Source organism: Equus quagga, chromosome 13 (assembly GCF_021613505.1).
Source record: "Equus quagga isolate Etosha38 chromosome 13, UCLA_HA_Equagga_1.0, whole genome shotgun sequence".
NCBI classification, from domain to species: Eukaryota; Metazoa; Chordata; class Mammalia; order Perissodactyla; family Equidae; genus Equus; species Equus quagga.
In genome coordinates this window covers 27,532,827-27,553,415 of record NC_060279.1, presented here as the reverse complement: position 1 = coordinate 27,553,415, position 20,589 = coordinate 27,532,827, and the positions used below count along the sequence as shown (strand labels likewise).

At 37.5% G+C, this 20,589-nt stretch overlaps 1 protein-coding gene across 1 annotated transcript in view; it reads left to right on the top strand.

The window, feature by feature from the left end:
- LOC124249706 (membrane cofactor protein-like) overlaps positions 1-20,589 on the top strand; it is a 52,515-nt gene that overhangs the window by 18,083 nt on the left and 13,843 nt on the right. The window contains exons 6-10 of the mRNA XM_046680938.1: positions 1,043-1,128; positions 1,977-2,174; positions 7,430-7,612; positions 8,330-8,374; positions 15,664-15,714. Coding sequence (XP_046536894.1) covers positions 1,043-1,128; positions 1,977-2,174; positions 7,430-7,612; positions 8,330-8,374; positions 15,664-15,714 — 563 coding nt within the window. The remainder of the gene's footprint in view (positions 1-1,042; positions 1,129-1,976; positions 2,175-7,429; positions 7,613-8,329; positions 8,375-15,663; positions 15,715-20,589) is intronic.

Sequence of the window (20,589 nt, the reverse complement as noted above, 5' to 3'; positions counted from 1 at the left end):
AGGTCTTCCTAAAGATGTGCCTCTCTGTATCTGCTGCTCACACGCTCATTGAAGAAAAAGAAAGTGTGGTAGTGGAAACCACCAATGTCACACCAAGAGCACATGCACAAGACAGTTACTTTAAAGTCTTTGTTTAGTAAATACACCAGGAGGTCTTTTCAGGGACAGTTTCTGTTGATTTATTTTTTCCTGTGAATGAGCCATACTTCCTGTTCCTTTGTATGCCTTGTGATTTTTTTGTTGAACTGGACATTTGAAGCTAATAATGTAGTCAGTCTGGAAATCAGATTATCCCCCTTTCCTAAAGCTCAATGTTTTATGTTATTGCTGTTTGGGTTATTTTTTTTATTGTTGTGGGGTGTCTCTGTGCTGCGTATCAGCCTGATGTGTGATGCTCTTCTCAGGTCTTTTTTGATCCTTTCTCTGGTTGTGTGTACTCACTTTCTAATTTTCCCCACGTATGCAGTTGTTTTTGAATGTTCTCATTTTTAATGCTTGGCTTCTGAAGGGGGAAAAAGTGAAAAATGAAGGGGACAGCAAAGGGCACTGGATCTTTAAATCCCTTGAAAGTCACTTCAGCCAACATGGAAGGAGCTTACAAAAGTGTGGGTAGATGTTACAGCAATGGCTCCTCTCTTCTTTGTCTGTCCAAGCTCCAATAACAAGTCGCTCGTGGAGCTGGGACTGGCATCCAGGCAGCAAGCTCCAGGGCCTGTTCTCTCTCCTCAGTCACTGTCCTTCCTGAGCAGAATGGCATAAGTGAGGACGTAGAAATGCACGTGTAATGTGATTGCCAGAGGTAGCAAAGAGGCCAGACCGACAGGTATGAAAGATTTATTTAGACATTTTCCTCCTGGCCAATGCATGTTGAAATGCAGAAACCCTTTAGTTAAATTGCAGATTTTATTAGCAGTTTGTTATTTTAGAAAGTTTTTCTCAAACTGCGGTAGTGCAGAAAAACAGCCATAAAAACATTTTCTTAATTACTATTTCCATCTTGTTAACTGGTAAAGAACACTGTAACTTTTTCTTTTTCTTTTAGTCATAACTTAATTGGAACTAAAATTCTGTATTGTGAACTCGTTGAAGAAAAGGTGAATTGGAGTGACAATCCCCCACTATGTGAAGGTACCTTAACTGTATTCTCTCTTTAGAATTTTGACCAGCAGTTCTCACACTTTGTGCTCTGAGAACCCCTTACCCTTTTAAAGTAAAAAAGACGCCAACAGGCTTTCCTTTATGTGACTTATAATCTAGACATTCGTTATATTGGAATTAAAACTGAGACTTTTTAAAATAATTATTTGTTTATTTTTAAGAACATTAAGGTCAATACATGGTAACATATTCACCATATTTTTGTGAAAAATCAATTTTCCAAAACAAACAGAATACTGGCATTGTTTTACATTATTGCAAATCTCTTCACTATGTTTCTTAAAAGATGACATCTAGCTTCCATCTGTTGCATTATCATCCAATTTATACCCTCTGGAAAATTTCACCATACACTCATAAGGACGAAAGTGAAAAAAGGCAATAGTATCTTGGTATTGTAAACCACCGATTTAGCAAATGGATATATTTATAAATTAGAAAGGCTATGTCAAGTAGCACTGAGTTTTATTCTTGATCACAAGATATTTTCTCAAAAAATTGTCAGCATCTCTTATGATGAGAACAAAACTTAGCATGGCCTTATACATAAGTGTAGATAGTTCGTTTATATATTTTATATAGATATTTAAGAAAACAGATTTTATTTTGTAAGTCCATTTTTGTGTTAATGGTTTGAATTTAGGGTAATGCAATTTCTCATAGAATCCCTCTTCTAAATGGATGTTGGATGCACAGCTAGATTGTACAAATCATACGTTAATGAGCGTGTTGAAGCAGTTCCTAGTACTTTACTAATGCCATCTTACTCTTTTACCTTTCCTTTTGCCTTTCACGCCCTCTTTTTTTCCCTTGTTCAGTGATGCGTTGTAGACCACCTCCAAAAATACAAAATGGAAAATACAGCAGAACCGACCAGGAGGAATTTAGATATGGTGACGTAGTAACTTACAGTTGTGATCCTGCAAACGGACCGGATGAATATTCACTTGTTGGAGAGAGCAAGCTTGTCTGCTCTGGGAATGACGTATGGAGTAGCAAGCCTCCTGAGTGTAAAGGTACAAATAGTTCCATTTATATCCGTCTTCATTGCAAATACTATAGAAACACTTTATAAATCGTTTTACCTGAAGGTAGACAAAACAGTGATGTGTGTGTCCTCCTCCTGTTAAATTGACTTCTAATTTAATTTAATATAGGTTAAATTGAGTCACAAATAGTTCTAGCTGTAGAGTTCCCCACCCCTTACCCATCGTGTGCTTGGCATGCCAATTTTACCTTGTGAACTACTGCGTGTGTGCATGAGTTCGGATTTTCTTTTTCCTTGAAAGCATCAAAAAACTCAACACACACTGGCCTTGTATTACAAGAAAGTTTTATCTTGTATTATCAGAAGTCTGAGAATTCTTGCTGTAGGAAGTGGTGAGGTAAATTACAGACTCTCCTGCTGATAAGATTGATAAATGTGACAACACATATTAGTAAAAGAATATTTAAGATACTAGAGAGTGACCAACAGCAGGGAGACGCTGAGGGGATTGGACTCTTGAAGGAAGGGAACCACTGAATAACAACAAAATATTTACCCTTTTCAAGTGCACACAGAGCATTCTCTAATACCATATTCTAGGCAATAATATAATTTTTAACAAACTTTAAAAAGTTGAAATCATTCACAGTACATTCTCTGATCACAATGGAATGGATGTAGAAATCAAATAAAGATATCTGTAAAATCCCCACATACATAAAAATTATGCAAGACACTACTCACCAACAATTGAGACAGAAGTCACAAGGGATATGAGAAAGTGTTTTGAATTGTATAAAAATGAAAACAAAACATCAAAATTTGTACAGCAAAAGCAATGCATAAAGGATATAGCATAAAGTAAAAGAGAGGAGCAAATTAAACCCAAAATAAGGACACAGAATGAAATAAATAAAACAGAAATTACTGCTAGGGAAAGAGAAAAAACACAGAGAATCAATGAAACCAACATGTTTTTCTTGGAGTATATCAGCAATATGAATAGACCCATAGTCAGTGTGACACACAAAAAAGAAGATATAAAATATCAATATCAAGAATGAAAACGGACATCACTAAATTTCCTGCGGACATTTACAGGATAATAAAGGAATAAAACAAGCAACTTTGTGCCTCTAAATTTGACAGCTTAAACCTTCTCACAAAGAGAACTGCAGGCCCCGTGTGCTCACTGGGATGTTCTGCCAAACATTTAAGGACAAAATAAGAGCAGCTCTACACAAACTCTTCAAGAAAATAGAAGAGGCAGGAACACTTCTCAACTCCTATCAATAGAATGGCATTGCCGTGATACCAAAACCAGACAAAATCATTGCAAGAAAATAGTAAACAACATCCATAATGAATATAGAACGAAAACTTCTTAAATTAAATCCTGTCATATATAAAAATACAAATACATCATAATCAAGCAGGATTTAATCCATGAATGCAAGGTTGATTCAAATTCAGAAATTGATTATTTTACCATATCAAGACAGTATAAAGAAAAAAAGTCACATGATCAGTTTAATAGATGCGAAAAAAAAGCATTTAACAGAATTCATCATCTTTCTTGATAAAACTTCTCGGCAGACTAGGAATAAAAGGGAAGTGTCTGAAACTGATAAAAGGCACCTACAAAAATCCCACAGCTAACATCATATTTAATGGTAAAAGACTAATTTATTTCTGGCTAAGTTAGGAACAAGACAAGGACATGTATTCTCTGCACTCTATTCAGCACTGTATTGGAGATCCTAGCTAATACAATAAGCTGAAAGATAGAAATAAACATCATTTCAGAAAGGAAGAAATGAAATAGACTTTATTGACTTAGCATGTGATTCTGTAGAAAATTTGAAAGACTGAAGTTTTAGCCAGGTTGCAAGTCACAATATCAACATACATAACTGAATTGCAAAAAAACATTAGAAATGGAAATTCTTTTAAGTAGTATTTACAACAGCTCCAAAATACACAAGGTGCTTGCATATAGAGCTAACACGTGTGCAAGGTTTGAATGGTAAACACAACTAAACCCTTATAAAAGAAATTAAAGAGGATCTTAATAAATAGAAATTCATTGGTCATGGATTGGAAGATTCAGTGTAATGAATGTGTCCTTCTTAACTCATCTATAAATTCTGCACAATCCAAAAAAAAAATCCCAGCAGAACTTTTCGTAGAAATTGACAAGCTATTCCTAAAATTTATATGAAAAGTCAAAAGAAGTGTAATAGTCAAAACAATTTTGAAAAAACTTAAGAGGACTCATTCTGCTTGGTGTCAAGACTTATTATAAAACACAACTGTAAAGCATATCATCAACACACTGTGCTGTTGGTGGAAAGATGACCATGCAGAACAATGGAACAGAACAGAGAGCCCAGAAATAGACCCTTTCAAATGTGTACAGGTGATTCTGTCACAGGTTTACAAACAATTTGGTACAAAAATGGTGAAAGTACAGGCACAATTGAGCATCCATATGCAAAAAAAAAAAAGAGAAGCTCAACCATGTGAGCATCATGTACATTTGCTCAAAGTAGATCGTAGAGTTAAATGTAAATCTAAAAGTATAAGACTTTCTGTAGAAAACATACAACATGTTTGTGACCTAGCCAAAGATTTCAATACAACCATAGAAGCGTGATCCTTTAGAATAAAAATTAATTAATTGGACTTAAAAGCTCAAAACTTCTGCTCCCAGAAGACACTGTTACTAGAATGAAACAAATGAGTCATAGACTGGGGGAAAATATTTGCAAAGCACACATCTGATAATGGACTTATATCTATAATATATAGAGAACTCTCAAAACACAAGAATAAGAAAACATCTCGATTTTTTAATTATGGGCAAAAATTGGAGTACACTCAGTTCACCAAAGAAGATGTGTGGATGACAAAAAAATGCATGTAAGAGTGCTCAGCAGCATTAGTAATCACTGAAATGTAATGTAAAACCACAATGAGATACTACTATGCACCTATTCGAATGGCAGAAAGTAAAAACCAAAACAAAAAGGTAAAAATACCATGTACTGCCAAGGTTATGGAGCAGCTGGAACTCGCATACATTGCTGGTAAGAATGCAAAGTGGTATGACCATTTTGGAACACAGTTTGGTAATTTCTTAGAAAGTGAAACATACACTTAACATACAATGCAGCAATCCAAGTAAAATGAACACATGTTCACATAGAAACGTGTATGAGAATATTCATAGCAACCTTACTCATAATCTCACCCATCACTGGAAACAACCCACATGTTTTTCAAGTGGTGACTAGATGAGCACACATGATATATCCATACAATGGAGTAAGACTGCAATAAAACAGAATGAACTTCTAATCCGTGCAGCAACAGGAGTGAATCTCACATGCATTCTGCTAAGTGAAATGAGCCATACTCATGGGCTGTGATCCCAATATGACATTCTGGAAAAGCAACACAATAGAGAGAGAAAACAGATCAATGGTTGCCTCATTGGGGCAGGTGGTTGGGAGGGTGGGAAGGATTGATTACCAAACGGCATGAAGAAATGTTTCGGGCTTATGGGACTTTTCTATCTTTACTGTGCTAGTAATTGCATGATTCTTTGCATTGTGTCAAAACGTATCCAGCTATACACTTAAAAGGGTGAATTTTACTGTATGTAAGTTATATCTAGTGAATCTAACTTGAAAATCTTTAGGCAATTAACAGCAGTTTAGCACAACAGAGAGAAAATCAGTGAACCAGAAGTCAGGACAATAGAAATCCAACATGCTTTGAAAAGAAATATTAGAGAGAGAGAGAGAGACTTTCAGCTGTGGGAGAGTAGCAAGCCGTCAAACCTAGATGTAATTGAAGTTTCAGAAAGGGAAGAGAAAGAACAGTATAGACAATTTTTTGAATAAACGTGGGCCAAAAGTTACCAGATTTGATACAAAACAATAACCCTACGGCTCCAGGAAATTCAGTGACCTAACAGGATAAAAAAAATTTTTAGTTTGCCAAGAAACCCACACCAAACTAAATACATCATGGTGAAAGTAGTGAAACAAAAGATAAACAAAAAAGCTGCCAGTGAGAGGGAAAAAACATTACTTTGCCTACCCACCCAAGTATGAATGACAGCTAACTTCCCTTAAGGAACTGTGGACACCAGAAGACAGGATCTGCTAATGAGCTGAAAGAGAAAGAAAACCTTTAACCTAGAATTCTCTGTCAAGGAGACATCTTCAAAACTGAAGGTGAAATAAATAAAAAGATTTTCAGATAAACAAGAGCTAAGAGCAGTTGTCACTAGTCAACCTGCACAACAGGAATTGCTAAAGGAAGTTGCTTGGGCTGATGGGAAATGATGTCTGCTGGAAATTCGGATCCAGGGGAAAGGGGAAGAGCGCTCTTCTGGCTGGAGAGGCTCTGCATCCTGCGGCCTTGGCTGCTGCTCCGAGTTGATCTCACACGATGTTCTCTTGTACTCAGTGCCCACGCCAGTGTGTTTTTGTTTTTGTTTTTTCCAAATTCTGTCAAACCCATTAACGGATCCTGAAATCAATCTAGAGGGACTTGACCAGCATTTTGCTTCTTCAGAAGCAGAGTGGAAGGGGAAACACCAGAGTACACTGGTATGGAGGCTGAGTACTAACTTGATTTCAGGCCTGTGGGCCTGGATACTGGTTTACAACGTAAGGTGTGTTTCTCGATCTCTGGGCTGGAGGCCAAAATGTTCGGAAAACACTGCCCTAACTCCATTGGCCTTTCTGTTTCATGAACATCCCAGTTTGGGTATGTTATTGCTCTGAGATCTTTCTTTTTGCATATCTTTGCACTTCTTTTCAACTTTTAAATTTGAGCTCAAGTATGACCTTCTCAAACAGTCTTTCCTCCCGTTCTCAGAAAGCAGCGTACTGTGATCAGTGTGGGCCTGACCTTAAAAAGAGTCCCCAGAGCTAAAGAGCATCAAAAGTTGATTTTGAACTTACCTGGAATTTGTATCTGGTAGCCAGACCTTTCCCAAAACATCTCTGCATTGGGAAAAAGTGTAGGAAAGCCAATAAATTATAATGGCAGTCTATTCGTAGTGGAAAAAGTTATTAGATTTCTCTAAATCTGTTTTCCTGGAATTACACTGCACAGATAAGGTCTTTGTTTGTTCCTTTGTTTAATTAACATCGTGCCTTCCACTCCTTGTATTTCCTCCCACTGGAATTTACTACTTCGCCCTAGTTTTTTTGGGGCTCTGTTAAAGCAGCTTTCCATTAATTCTGTAATTTTTCCACTTTTCAGTGGTCAAATGTGAATATCCAGTACTTGAAAATGGAAGAATAGTATCAGGATTTGGATCAAAATTTTACTACAAAGCCATGGTTGTATTTGAATGTGTCCCGGGTTTTTACCTCAGTGGCAACAACACAATTGTCTGTGGCGCCAACAGTACTTGGGAGCCTGCGATTCCGAAGTGCATTAAAGGTACGAGGGTATCTTTTTCCTTCCTTTTTGTTTTTCTTTTTTAGATTTTATTTCTTTGATCGTAAATATCAGTGATACAGAATAACTGAAAAGAAGTAATTTTGCTGTTTAACTCTTGTCTTGTATTCGTTTCCATGACACATATATGACGTGCAATTCACAAGGAATTCTTTTGTGATTTTGCGTGTTTTCCTAGAGTTTTAGCATGTTATGAACCTCACACAGGCATATGTGTCTAGCGTTCAGCTTATTTTTATGTGTAAAAATGGATTGCAACCATTTTTGAGAAAATTGAAGCATGGGAATTTTTACCTAAACAAGTCAAGAATGAAAGGCATAATTCATATAAATGAAAAGAAAACAATAATTCCCAAGTGGTTAATCCAGTCGATATCATTTTGTTTTCCAGTGCTGATTGCTGTCAGTACCAGAAGTTCGATTTTGAATCATTTGGGTTCAATAACTTGCTGGTTGTATTTTCAAAAAGTCTTTTCGATTCCTGGTGGAAATGCCACCATAACTCCCATGCGTCCCCACATAATCTACATTATTTTGTTTTGTAGCGTTGACTTTTCCCTGTACAACATCTCCAGTTTCCACTGTCTCAGGTTGAGTAACTTCCTGGTTGTATTTTTCACAGGTCTTTTCAATTCCTGGTGCAAATGTCAGCAATAACTCCCAAGTATATGATTCAGACTACATTATTTTGTTTTCTAGAGTCACCTCCTCCCAGTACAACACCTCCAGTTTCCAGTACCTCAGGTTTAGTAACTTCCTCCTTCTATTTGTCAAAATCCTTTAAGTTCCTTGTGATTTTTTCAAGATCCTTTAAGTATCTGGTGATTTACACTCATTTATCATTTTTAGTAATGAAAAGAACATATTTCCAGCCATTTTAGTTATTGTGATTCTCAAATTATTTGCCATAGTCCGCCGATATAAATAGACATGTAAACTTGGGCAAGTTATGTAAACGTTCAACGTGTTTCCTTCTATTTAACAGGATGTAATGCCTTCCTCACTTGGTGATAGTAAAGTGTAAATGGAATGCGTTTAAAGCAGTTAGCACAGGCAGTGCCTGGCATATAGGAAGCCCTTAAAGGTAGCTCATATGACTTACAGCATCATTCAAATTAATATTAGTGAAGAGGAAGGTCCCTGGCACTGTTTTTTAATATGTATGCTTTCTATGTCGTCATCTTTGCTATTTTATTCATTTTAAAAGTGATCTGTCGACACCTTTACAGGGTATCTTCTTTATCCTGGATTATGTTTCATTTCCTGGATTGCAACCAGAGTAGTTCTTTTTCTGTAGTACAATTTAAACTGGGAAATTCTGCTGTCTTCATAAAAAGAACTTTATTTCTACTGTTGGGGAGGGAAAATTTTCCTTCTCTCCTTCTAAGTTCTTTGGCTTGTCTAATAATGATATTAACAGAAGACAAATTGGCAGGAGAAAAACACATTTAATTACCTATATATGGGGGCCTTATAAGAATATGAATCCCACAGGCAGTCAGGCAGTGAGGCTAGTTCATGCCATCCTGAGCTAAGGAGAAGAGTAGGGCTCTGAAAATTCAAAGAGGAGGAAGACAATTTACAGGAAGGTGGGTAGAGTCAAGGTTTGGTAAACAAATGTTTGCCATGCCATGCAGAGACAAAGGGACATAGAGGGGACTTTGAATAAGCGGGCCTTGCTAAGTGCCCCAGTCTGCCACACCTAGCTCATATTTTTGGTAGTTATCTCTGGTCATAGCTCCCTTCCTGGAAAAGGTCCTCAATCTAATTTCTTTTATGCAGTTAAGGGTTAGGCAAAAAGAAAAACTTCCTGAATCTTTTGTTTCTTAAAAATAATCAGCCTAAAATCATCCTCCTGCCAAAGAGACACATTTTGCGGTGGCAAATTTTGCTCCCTTACAGCCTTTGAAACTTCCCTGAAACGTTTCAGAGTCCAGAAATTGAGTTGGCAGATTGTTCCGTGTTATTCAGCTACTCTCGTCTTCACAATAAGTCAGTTCTTGTCAGCTTATTTCAGGAGGCTTTGATGTAGGTATGCTGTCAAAGTTAGGCCGATGGTGCAAGCAGTCAGGTATTTAATACGAGGCATTTCCATGAGAACAAAAGAAGAACAATGGTTAATGATTAGAGCAGACTATAATCCCAGTTTCTGAGTTCTGAGGCTAGGCAGTCAAGACAATTTCTAGGCTCAAAGCATCTTCAGATGGTGAGGGCAGGCAGTGGCAATCTAACAGATTTTCCTGGTTTGCAGTTTGAATGTCTCTGATGATGTACTGGGTGTACCTATAAACTTTCTGAGTGGCCCACACAGCAACAGGCAGGAAGAGGATTGTCTAAATGTGAGCTATTTGGGTGATTTCTCTGCGTTTTATATCAAGTCATTCGTATTCAGTTTTCAGTGCTTCAGGGAAAAAGGCAGCTTTTGTCCTTAGTGATTTGAAGTAAAATGGGTGAAGACGTTAGTTTGGAACATTGTAGCCAGATATGAGGAAACTAGAAAAATTCAGGATCTAGTCCAGTTTACAAGGAAAAAACTTCGAACAGTGAACAGCACTAGAATTTGAGATCAACAAAGGTGTATTACTGAAACATAATTTTTTTCTCTACCATCAGCCCAATTTTTATCAAAGATACCCACAGTAAGACTAATTTGTTTATAGAATAAGTCTAGTCTCAGTAAACTTGTCCTGATTATTTACCCAAGGTCACCAAGAATAGTGATTGACTGTCTAGGCTCTTTTAAGTGTACCTTGCCAGAACTTTTCATAAAGAATCTCACATTGAAGTTTTAAAATCCTCTCGGGGCTATGAAACTAAGCCAAGGACTTGCCATCAGACTTTGCCTATGATACCTGTAGCTTTGGGTTAATTCTTGTCTTCTTGAGGTCCCCAAAATATCCTGAGGTTCCTGAGTTTGCTAGGAAGTGACCTTCTTACTCACCTGGTAAGGCTGTCAGGAGCCCTGTATGCAAGATACCAGGCTGATTTTTCCAAGGGCCTTTGTTGGTTCCATAAAGTCAATATTGCCTTAAAGCTGTCTAGTCATATTTGAGTCTATCTATGTCTCTCTCCAATATGACATTCCAATAAAGCCTTGGTAATATAACCAATGCTTCTGTGTCCTGTTACAAGGAGAACAGATTCTTAGAGAACGTATGCAAATAACTGTATTACCATGAAAATAGAATACTCACGGAGAGTTTCCAAATTCTGGAGGAATCAGCCAGGGAGAAAAAGATAAATCTTTCATCTTTGTTCAAAAAGGTATCTATTTTACCAAATTGCTCTAAGTTATAGGTAGCTTAAGAGAAAAAGAGAAAAACATTTCCTTAAATATGGAAAACCAAAACATTGAAAATAAATCAGCAGTGTTGCAGAGAAAAAAGTTATAAAAAATTATAATCATCCTCGTCAGTTCATTTAGTCCCATGAAATTAATTCTTGTAATGATTGAATCCAGGTTTTCTACTAGTTATGGAAATTCTTACTCTGTTCAGTTTTATGATCTTGAAGTTATCAGAAACCGTATTGTCCAAGTTCGTTCCACGAGTTCTCCTTTAAGATAAAGCACTTTTGTAGGAATGCTTTTGTAAAAGCATCAGAATAAAACAATAACCCTCTGTAAAAGACAAAAGACTTAAGAATGCCCATTATTAAAGATCTGATGAGAGTTCATTATCAGGGAATTGACAAGGAAATTTGGTTATTTCTGTGGCAGACAACATTTTAAGATAAAAACCGGAATTATGACTGATAACATTATACTGGGACATATCAGATTTTCAGATATATATATATCAGCTTATTTTAGGTTGAAAGTTGCTTAAGTGTGAACACATTCTAAAAGTTCCCATGGTGTAGGTTTTTTGTTGTTTTTCTTTTTTGCTGAGGAAGATTTGCCCTGTGCTAACATCCATGCCATTCTTCCTCTATTTTTTGGTATGTGGGCCACCTGCACAGCATGGCACTAACACAGCAGTGTAGGTCTGTGCCCGGGAGCCAAACCTGGGCTGTGAACTGGAGTGCACGCAACTTAACGAGGCCACCAGGCTGACCCCATGGTTTATGTTTTTGACGTCATATTTTACATGTTTTTATATTGTATATCCCTTAACTACTTATTGTAGTTACAGTTGATTTTTCTACTTTTGCCTTTTAACCCTCATACTAGTTTTATAAGTGGTTCATCCACTGTCTTTTCTATATAGTCGCCTTTACCGGTTTGGTTTTTTCTTTCATATCTTTTCTTGTTTCTAGTTATGGCCTTTTGTACTTTGTTTAAAGAAGTCCGTTTAACATTTCTTATAAGGCCAGGTTAGTGGCATTGAACTCCTTTATTTTTTGCTTGTCTTGGAAACTCTTTATCTCTCCTTTAATTCTGAATGGTAACCTTGCAGGGTAGAGTATTCTCGGTTGTAAGCTTTTTTACCTTTCAACACTTTGAATATATCAAGCCACTCCTGGTCTGTAAAGTTTCTGCTGAAAAGTCACCTGATAGCCTTCTAGGGGTTCCCTTGTACTTGACTAGTTGTTTTTTTTTTTCTTGCTGCTTTTAAGATTCTTTCTTTAACTTTTGACATTTTAATTATAATGTGTCTTGGTTTGTATCTCTTTGGGTTTATCTTGTTTGGGACTCTCTGTGCGGCCACACCGTGGTAGGGGTTTTGGCAGGAACATTTCTCTGCCTCTCCTGGGCGTCTCAATGTGGTCATGTTTCTCCCGTGTTGTGGAACAGGTGCTCCACTAGCTCTGTTTCTTTCAGGTAGAATTGATCCATATGTAGTTTATGTTTTGTGCCCATGGGAAAAGATAAGTTCGGGCTCTTCCTTTACGCCATTTTGAACCCCCACCTCGGATATATCTGCAAAAGGACATTGCATAGGAGGGCCTGAAGCTGGCAGAGCGTAATTATAGAGCCCAGCAAGATGAGCCTTATGTCTGAGCCTTATTTTCTGTCCTTGGTGCTTCTGTTAAGTTTATTTCCTGGCTTTTAGTATGTACGTGTGTAACCTGTATATTCTGGGCTTAGAGATGAAGCCAGAGTGCTCTCTGTAAATGTTGTATGAAAAGAGAAGCTAAAATAAGCAGCTGGGTGTTTAAAGAATTTTCTGGGGAGAGGAGGAGTTTTGGGAGCTGAGAGATTTTGCTGAGGAGATGGGGCCAGATTTTAAGGAGGGGAATTTATGTTGGGTGGGGACTTTAATTTTCTTCTAAGTCTAATTTCTGGCCTTTCATCTTATTGAGTGAGTTCTTAAGGCTCGCCATGATACTTCTTTGTATCTACCTTTCCATTTGGACTTTGTGTAGGTACCAGTAAGACAATTGCTTAGGATGAGAGCTCTCTCAAAAAATTTTGTTTTAAATGTAGAAGTTTTTCCAATTCAAACGGTTCATCTTCTGGCCGTTGATGAATAGGATCTATTAACCTCAATAGCAACTAAAACCAGTAAGCCTTTTATGGCTTAACCATGGATGCAAGAGGCGTCCCAAACTAGAGTAGAAAAGATGCAGCCCTCACAAGATCCAGAAAGTTCCTTCTCAGAAGTAGCTTAAGACAGCAAAGGCCTTTGTTGTTAGTAGGCAGTAAGAATGGTGTAGTGAAAATGGTGTCTGGTTTCCCGTGAAAATATGAGACGCGTACAGTCACAGACCTGCTGATCTGTGACACTGGGCAGACACTACTGGAGTGAGACTTTTTGCAGCACTAACAAAAGAATGAAGTTTGAGACAACAAAACCCCTTATGGATGGGACCCCTTATGACAGACTCCCCTGAGAACTGGCACAGAGAGTGCCGCTTGTAACTTCATATCTTGGAAGCCCTCTGTTCGACTAGCTACCAAGATACACATTGGTGCATGCACCTTACGCAGGGTGGAGACCAGAGAGAATATTCTCACTGATCAGAAAGCCAAGCTCTCAAGACATAGAACAAGATGAAAGGAAAACCTCATCTTACATGCACATTAACAGCTTTAGCTAAGCCTTGGGTTTCTTGAAGTCAAACTAATGTTTCCAAGATATCCCTTAGCAACAGCGTTTACTTCATATGCACATTAACCCACAGCAAAGTTTGTCTAAATAGACACCAGTCTGGGGAGAACTGGGAACTCACCAGTCTGTGAGGCTGGCTGGAACAGCAGGCTTATAGGACCTATGCCTGTGTTCTGCCTTATCGTTTCCGTTCTTATGACAAACACCACAGCAGACAGAGATAAAGAAAAATAGTCACTGTCTCTGGGAGGAAAAGGATCAATAAAAACTGAGAATACTTACAACAAATCTTTACCTGAGTGGCTATACCCAAGAAACTAGTTCCAAAACTATTTTCTCCTGCCGCTCTAAATGAAGAAAAGGCAAAAGCACTGACCACTCTTGTTTGCACCAGACCCTGCAGGTAGAGATCTGGGAGACCGACATGGTAAGAATTCTTACGTTCCGCCATCGCTTGTCAGGGGTCCCAGGATCTCTCAGCTGCAGCAGCCCCGGAGTGAGCATCGCCCCACCAGTGAGGTATCTCCTGCCAACTACACCGACTGTTGGGGAGGAATAATTTTGCTTATACCCTTCTAGGTTCTCTGGCTGGTCTGATAATCAAATAAACATAAGACAGATTAACAGGAGAAAAATAAATTTAATTACATATGTATGGGGGCCCCATAGGAATTGAGACCCACAGGCAGTCAGGCAATTGAGGCTCATGTGCCATCCTGAGCTAAGAAGAAGCGGGTAGGGGACTGGGACTGCACCAGGGAGGAGGACAGTTTACAGGAAGATGGGAAGAGCACATGCTTGCAAACCAATGATTGCCGTGCCACGCAGAGACTCAAGGACACACGGAAGGCTTTGAACAAGCAGGCCTTGCTCAGTGCCCCCGGTCTGCCACACCTAGCTCACATTCTTTGGAGTTATCTCTGGTGACAGCTCTCTTCCTGAAACAGGCCCTCTGTCTAAATTCTTTTAAGCAATTAAGGGGCAAGTAAAAAGAAAAGTTTCGCACATCTTCTGTTTCTTAAATTAATTAGCCTAAAATAATCCTCATGCCAAAGAGACACATTTTGGGGTGGCAAATTTTGCTCCCCCATACTACCCCCCACCCCTCCCCACTCCATGTAATTATTCTTTGTCTCTTTACTGGACAGTTTGCTTTGGCAACAGAAACTGAATTTCATAGCACTTGAAAGGCAGGAAAAGTCCTTTTTTGTTGAATTGAAATGGAGGCTTTCTTGCAGGGACTCCCGATCAACTGCTGTGCTTCAGAGTTGAGAGATGACTTTGAGGTGGTGGAAGCAGCCGTCTTCCTGACTGCAGTGCTGCTGTCTCTGGCTTCTCCTTGGTTGCAGCAGAAGCAGGAGACAGCAGGGGCAGTGGGCGGAGCCGTGGCCTGGGCAGATCTCGCTCAGGCTCCTAGTCTGGCTCTGCTTACTCAGGGAACACCATTTCTGTGGGCTGGAGTTGCCCCTTGTTTAATAAGACTGTTGAACTCAAACAAATCTCAAGTACTGGATTCTAATTTGTGTATTTCCTATGGCCCTGATATTTATAGGATTGAGGGGAATTATGCATGTCAATATGGTAATTAGAACACCTTTTTATAATTCCCGTAACCTGGTACCTGGCAGCCCCCTGGAGTACTAGGTAGATCTGATTGTGCTGATATCAAAAAGTGTCCATGAAATGCTAAGTGGAAAAGAAAAGGCTATAAACTAACTAGTGTGATACTACTTGGGTGGGAATTTCTTTAAAAAACACACGTTTACTCTGAACGCATTAATTTTATGATTTATTATTAGTTAACTGGTAGGCTTTCCATCATAAAATACAAAGCTATAGTGAACATTATTATGCATACATTCTTATGTGCTTGTGGCAATATATATTTAGGTTAAATTCCCAGAAGTAGAATTGCAATATTAGAAAGTATGTGTATTTTCCATTTTGAGAAATAATCTCTTTAAAAAATCAAAAATAAAAATTAAATTCCTAATTTTGTATCGATAAGGGTGGTGAATTGAATCAAATTTATTTTTCCAGGTTCCAAACCTGCCGTTACAACCAAGCCACCTCAGGTGTCGAGTTCTCCAGGTTCAGTAACTTTCTCCTACTTCTCTCATTAAGAGCTTGATAAGATGATGGCTGAAAAATGATGTCGTATATTCATCTGCATTTCTTTATCAAGGAAGCGGAACTTTTTTTGGTCTACGTTTATTTGTTCATGTCCTTTGCTCATTTTTCTATTTAGTTTCTAAAATATTTTTCTTGTTGATTTGTCAGAACTCGCTATAACTTAAATCCCCTTTAATTTGAAGGAAGCTTTTCTTCTAGTTCTTTTTCCTTTGCCTTATTTTTACTAGTCAGTTTTATTTAAGATTTTTATACTATTAGATATGGATTGCTTTTTATAACTTTTAATAATGTAAGTATATGAATATAGATTTGTAAAATTTTAAACTTTACAAAAGTAAACAGACCAAAAGATGAGTTCTCCTTCTCTTTCTCTCGTCCTTTACCCGAGTTAATCACTAAATAGTTCAAGGTGTCTTTTTATGTATTTGTGTACATCGACATCCTTATATGTGTAGTTATACATATTTTGGCATTTTTTCTTTTTTCTTAACCAAAAGTGGCATCATGATGTTCATAGTTTTCTGAAACTTGGACTTTTTCAACTTAATGACTTGGGTTGTATGTAGATATATTCCCATCCTTTTTAGTGATGACTTTAATATATATTATATTTCATTTAACTATTCTCCCATCTGTGGTCATTTGTATATGTAGAAGTTTCACGTTAATAAGTAGTTGGATGTACTGATTTTTCCCTAAAGGCTATGAGTGTTGTGTCTTTCTTATTAAAAGCTGTAGGTCTTCCCCATGCTAAGTTATATGAACATTTCAACTGTGCATTCTGATTGCATTCTTTGCATCTAAATCATTGGTACATCTGAAAGTCATTATGGTACATGGAATGAGATAGGGTTCCTCTCCACTCTCCCCACCCCCATCCAATGGCTAAGTGCACCATTTGTCGAGTAAGTTGTCTTCTGTCCAACTGTTTTAAAGTCCCAATGTTTTTTTTGTAATTAAATGAAAGAAATTTTTTCAGGTTTATTAAGATATAATTTCCAAATAAAAGCTGTTTCCATTTCAGTTGTACCACTTGATACATTGTATCACAATGTTGTATATATTGTGACATAATCAAGCTAATTGACATATCCATCAACTCACAGTTACTATTTTTTTGTGTGTATGTGGTGAGAACACTTAAGATCCTCCCTCTAAGCAAATTTCAAGTCACAATAGAGTCTTGTTAACTGTAGTCACATGTCACGTCCCAATTTTTATCATGCACTAAATTCATAGGTGTTCTAGTCATCTTTCTGTTCCCTTGAACTCTGTCCAGTCCTGTGCCAGCACCTACCTGTTTTTCTGTAGTTCTATGATATGTTTTCATATCTAGTAAAACAGTGCCTTTTCAGAAATGCTCAGGCTAGTCTTCTACGTTAATTTTTCAAAATCGACTTTTTTTTTTTTTTTTAGCATTTTAACCCTTTTAAGTGTACATTTCACTGGCATTGAGTACATTCACGTTGTTGTGCAACCATCGCTGCTATCTCCAAAACAGTTTCCTCATCTCAGACTGACCCGTTACACCCACTAAACAATAGCTCCATTCCCCAAGCCCTGGTAACCACTGTTCTGCTTTCGTCTCTATGAGTTTCGCTGTCATAGGTACCTCATACAAGTGGAATCACTTCTGGCTTATTTCACTTAACATAATATGTTCTGCCTTATTTCACTTAAGCATAATGTTTTTAAATTTCATCCATCTTGTGGCATATATCAGAACTTTATTCCTTTTTATGTGTGAATAATCATCCATTGTTTGTATACTACATTTAGTTTATCCATTCATCTGTTGATAAACACTTGGGTTGTTTCCACCTTTTGGCTATTCTGAATAATACCTCTCTGAATATTGACATTTGAGTACATGAGTCCTTGTTTTCAATTTTAGGGGGTATATACGTAGGAGTATAATTGCTGGGTTATATGGGAATTCCGTTTACTCTTTTAGGAACAACCGTGCTGTCTTGCACAGTGGCTGCACCACTTTACATTCCCGCCTCCCACCAGTGATGCACAAAGTTTCCAATTTCTCCACCTCTTTTCCAACACTTATTATTTTCTGTTTTTTTGATAATAACCATCCAAATATATGTGAGGTAACATCTCATTGTGGTTTTTCTTTGCATTTCCCTAATGATTAGGGGTTATCTTTTCATGCACTTATTGGTCTTTTGTATGTCTTGATTGGAGAAATGTCTGGACAAGTCCTTTGCCCATTTTTGAATTGGTTTGTTCTTTTGTTATGGAGTTTTAGGAGGTCATTATATATTTTGGATATTAATCCCTTATCAAGTATATGATTTGCAGATGTTTCCTCTCATTCTGTGGATTGTCTTTTCACTCTATTGATAGTTTCCATTGGTGCACAAGCTTTTTAATTTTGAAGAAGTCCAGTTTATCTATTTCTTCTTTTGTTGCCTCTGCTTTTGGTGTCACATCCAAGCCAAGAAATTGCCACATCCAACATCATGAGACTTGTCCTCTAAGTTTTCCTCTAAGAGTTTTATGGTTTTAGCTCTTTTAAGTTCAGTTCTTTGAGCCCTTTTGAATTAATTTGTGTGTATAGTGTAAGATAAGGGTCTAACTTCATTCTTTTGCATGTAGATATGCAGTTTTCCAAGAACAATTTGATAAAAAGACTGCCTTTTCCTCATGGAATGTTCTCAGCAGTCTTGTGGACAATCGTTTGACCACCTATGCAAGGGTTCATTTCTAGGCCCTCTCTTCTATTCCATTGGTCTGTCTTATGCCAGTACCACTCTGTTTTGAGTACTGTAGCTTTTTAGTAAGTTTTAAAATCATGATGTGTAAGTCCTCTCGACTTCACTCTTCTTTTACAAGATTGTCTCAACTCTTCCTAGTCCCTTGAGATTTTATATGAATTATAGGTTGGATTTTTCTGTTTCTGCAAAATGCATGTTCAAGATGATGGGCATTGCATTTAATCTGTAGATGGCTTGTGTGCAGTATTAACATCTTCAAATTCAGTCTTCCAGTCTTCCAATCCATGAGCACAGGATGTCTGTTCAGTTATGTATGTCTTCAGTTTCTTTCAGCAATGTTTTGTAGTTTTCATTATACGAGTCTTTCACCTCCTTGGTTAAGTTTATTCCTAAGTATTTTTGTTTTTCTGATGCAATCATAAATGGAATTCTTTTTTTTAATTTCCTTCTTAGATTGTTCATTGTTAGTGAATAGAAGTGCAACTGATTTTTCCATGTTGATTTTGTAGGCTGCAACTTTGCCAAATTCATTTATTTTAACAGGTTTGTGTTTCTGTGTGTTGTATGCATGTGCATTCATGTGTTTATATCTTTAGAATTTTCCATGTAAAAGAACATGTTATCTAGGACAGAGATCAGTTTGTTTCTTCCTTCCCATGTTGGATGCTTTTTATTTCTTTTTCTTGCTTAATTGTTCTGGCTAGAACTTCCAATATTATGTTGAATGGAAGTGGCAAACACAGGCATCCTGTGCTTTTCCTTCTCTTAAGGGAAAAACTTACAGTCTGTCACCATTGACTATGTGTTAGCTATGGGTTTTTCATTAATGGGCTTTATTATGTTGAAGTTTCCTTCTATTGCGGGTCAACTTCTAAATCATTTATTAAGCTTTCCTATATCTTTTAATTTTAAGGAAAGTCACATTGAATCCATAGGCTAATTTTGACAATGCACTAATGATAAATTTGCTTGCTGTACCACAGAATTGTGACAGGAAATATTACTAGACAAGAAGAATGCTGATGACACTAAACATAAATTTATAATATTTTGTGATACTTTTTTTTATTGCAGTAACATTGGTTTATAACATTATATAAATTTCAGGTGTACATCATATTTTGGTTTCTGTGTAGATTACATCTTGTTCACCACCAAAGACTAATTTACCATCCATCACTGGACACGTGTCGTTTTACTTCTTTCCCCCTCCTCCCTCCCCACATCCCCTCTGGTAACCACCAGTCCAATCTCTGTCTCTGTGTGTTTCTTGTTGTTGTTTTTAAAGATTGGCACCTGAGCTAACATCTGTTGCCAATCTTATTTTTGTTCTTTCTTTCGTCTTCTCCCCAAAGCCCTCCAGTACATAGTTAAAGATTCTAGTTGTGAGTGCCTCTCATTGTGCTATCTGGGATGCCACCTCAGCATGGCTTGATAAGCAGTGCCATGTCCATGCCCAGGATCCGCACCAGTTAAACTCTGAGCCAGTGTAGCGGAGCACATGAACTTAACCACTTGGCCCTGGGGCTAGCCCCTGTCATTGTTTTTATCTTCTACTTATGAGTGAGATCATATCGTATTTAACTCTCTGCCTCTGACGTATTTCACTTAGCATAATACCCTCAAGCTCGATCCATGTCTTCAAAAATGGCCAGATTTCATCCTTTTTATGTCTGAGTAGTATTCGATTGTGTATATATATATGCCACATCTTCTTTATCCATTCATCCCTTGCTGAACACTTAGGTTGCTTCCAAGTCTTAGCTATGGTGAATAATGCTGCAATGAGCATAGAGGTGCATATATCTTTATGCATTCATGTTTTGGTGTTCTTTGGATAAATATTGCTACTCCAGCTTTCTTTTCATTGCCATTTGCATGGAGTATCTTATTCCATCCCTTCACTTTCAGTTTGTGCATGTCTCTAGGTCTGAAGTGTGTCTCTTGCATGCAGCATATATATGGGTCTTGTTTTTTTATCCAGTTGGCCACCCTATGCCTTTTGATTGGAGCATTTAGTCTGTTGACATTTGAAGCAGCTATTGATAAGAATGCACCTACTGCCATTATGTTACTTTTTTTCTGGGTGTTTTAATAGTTCTTC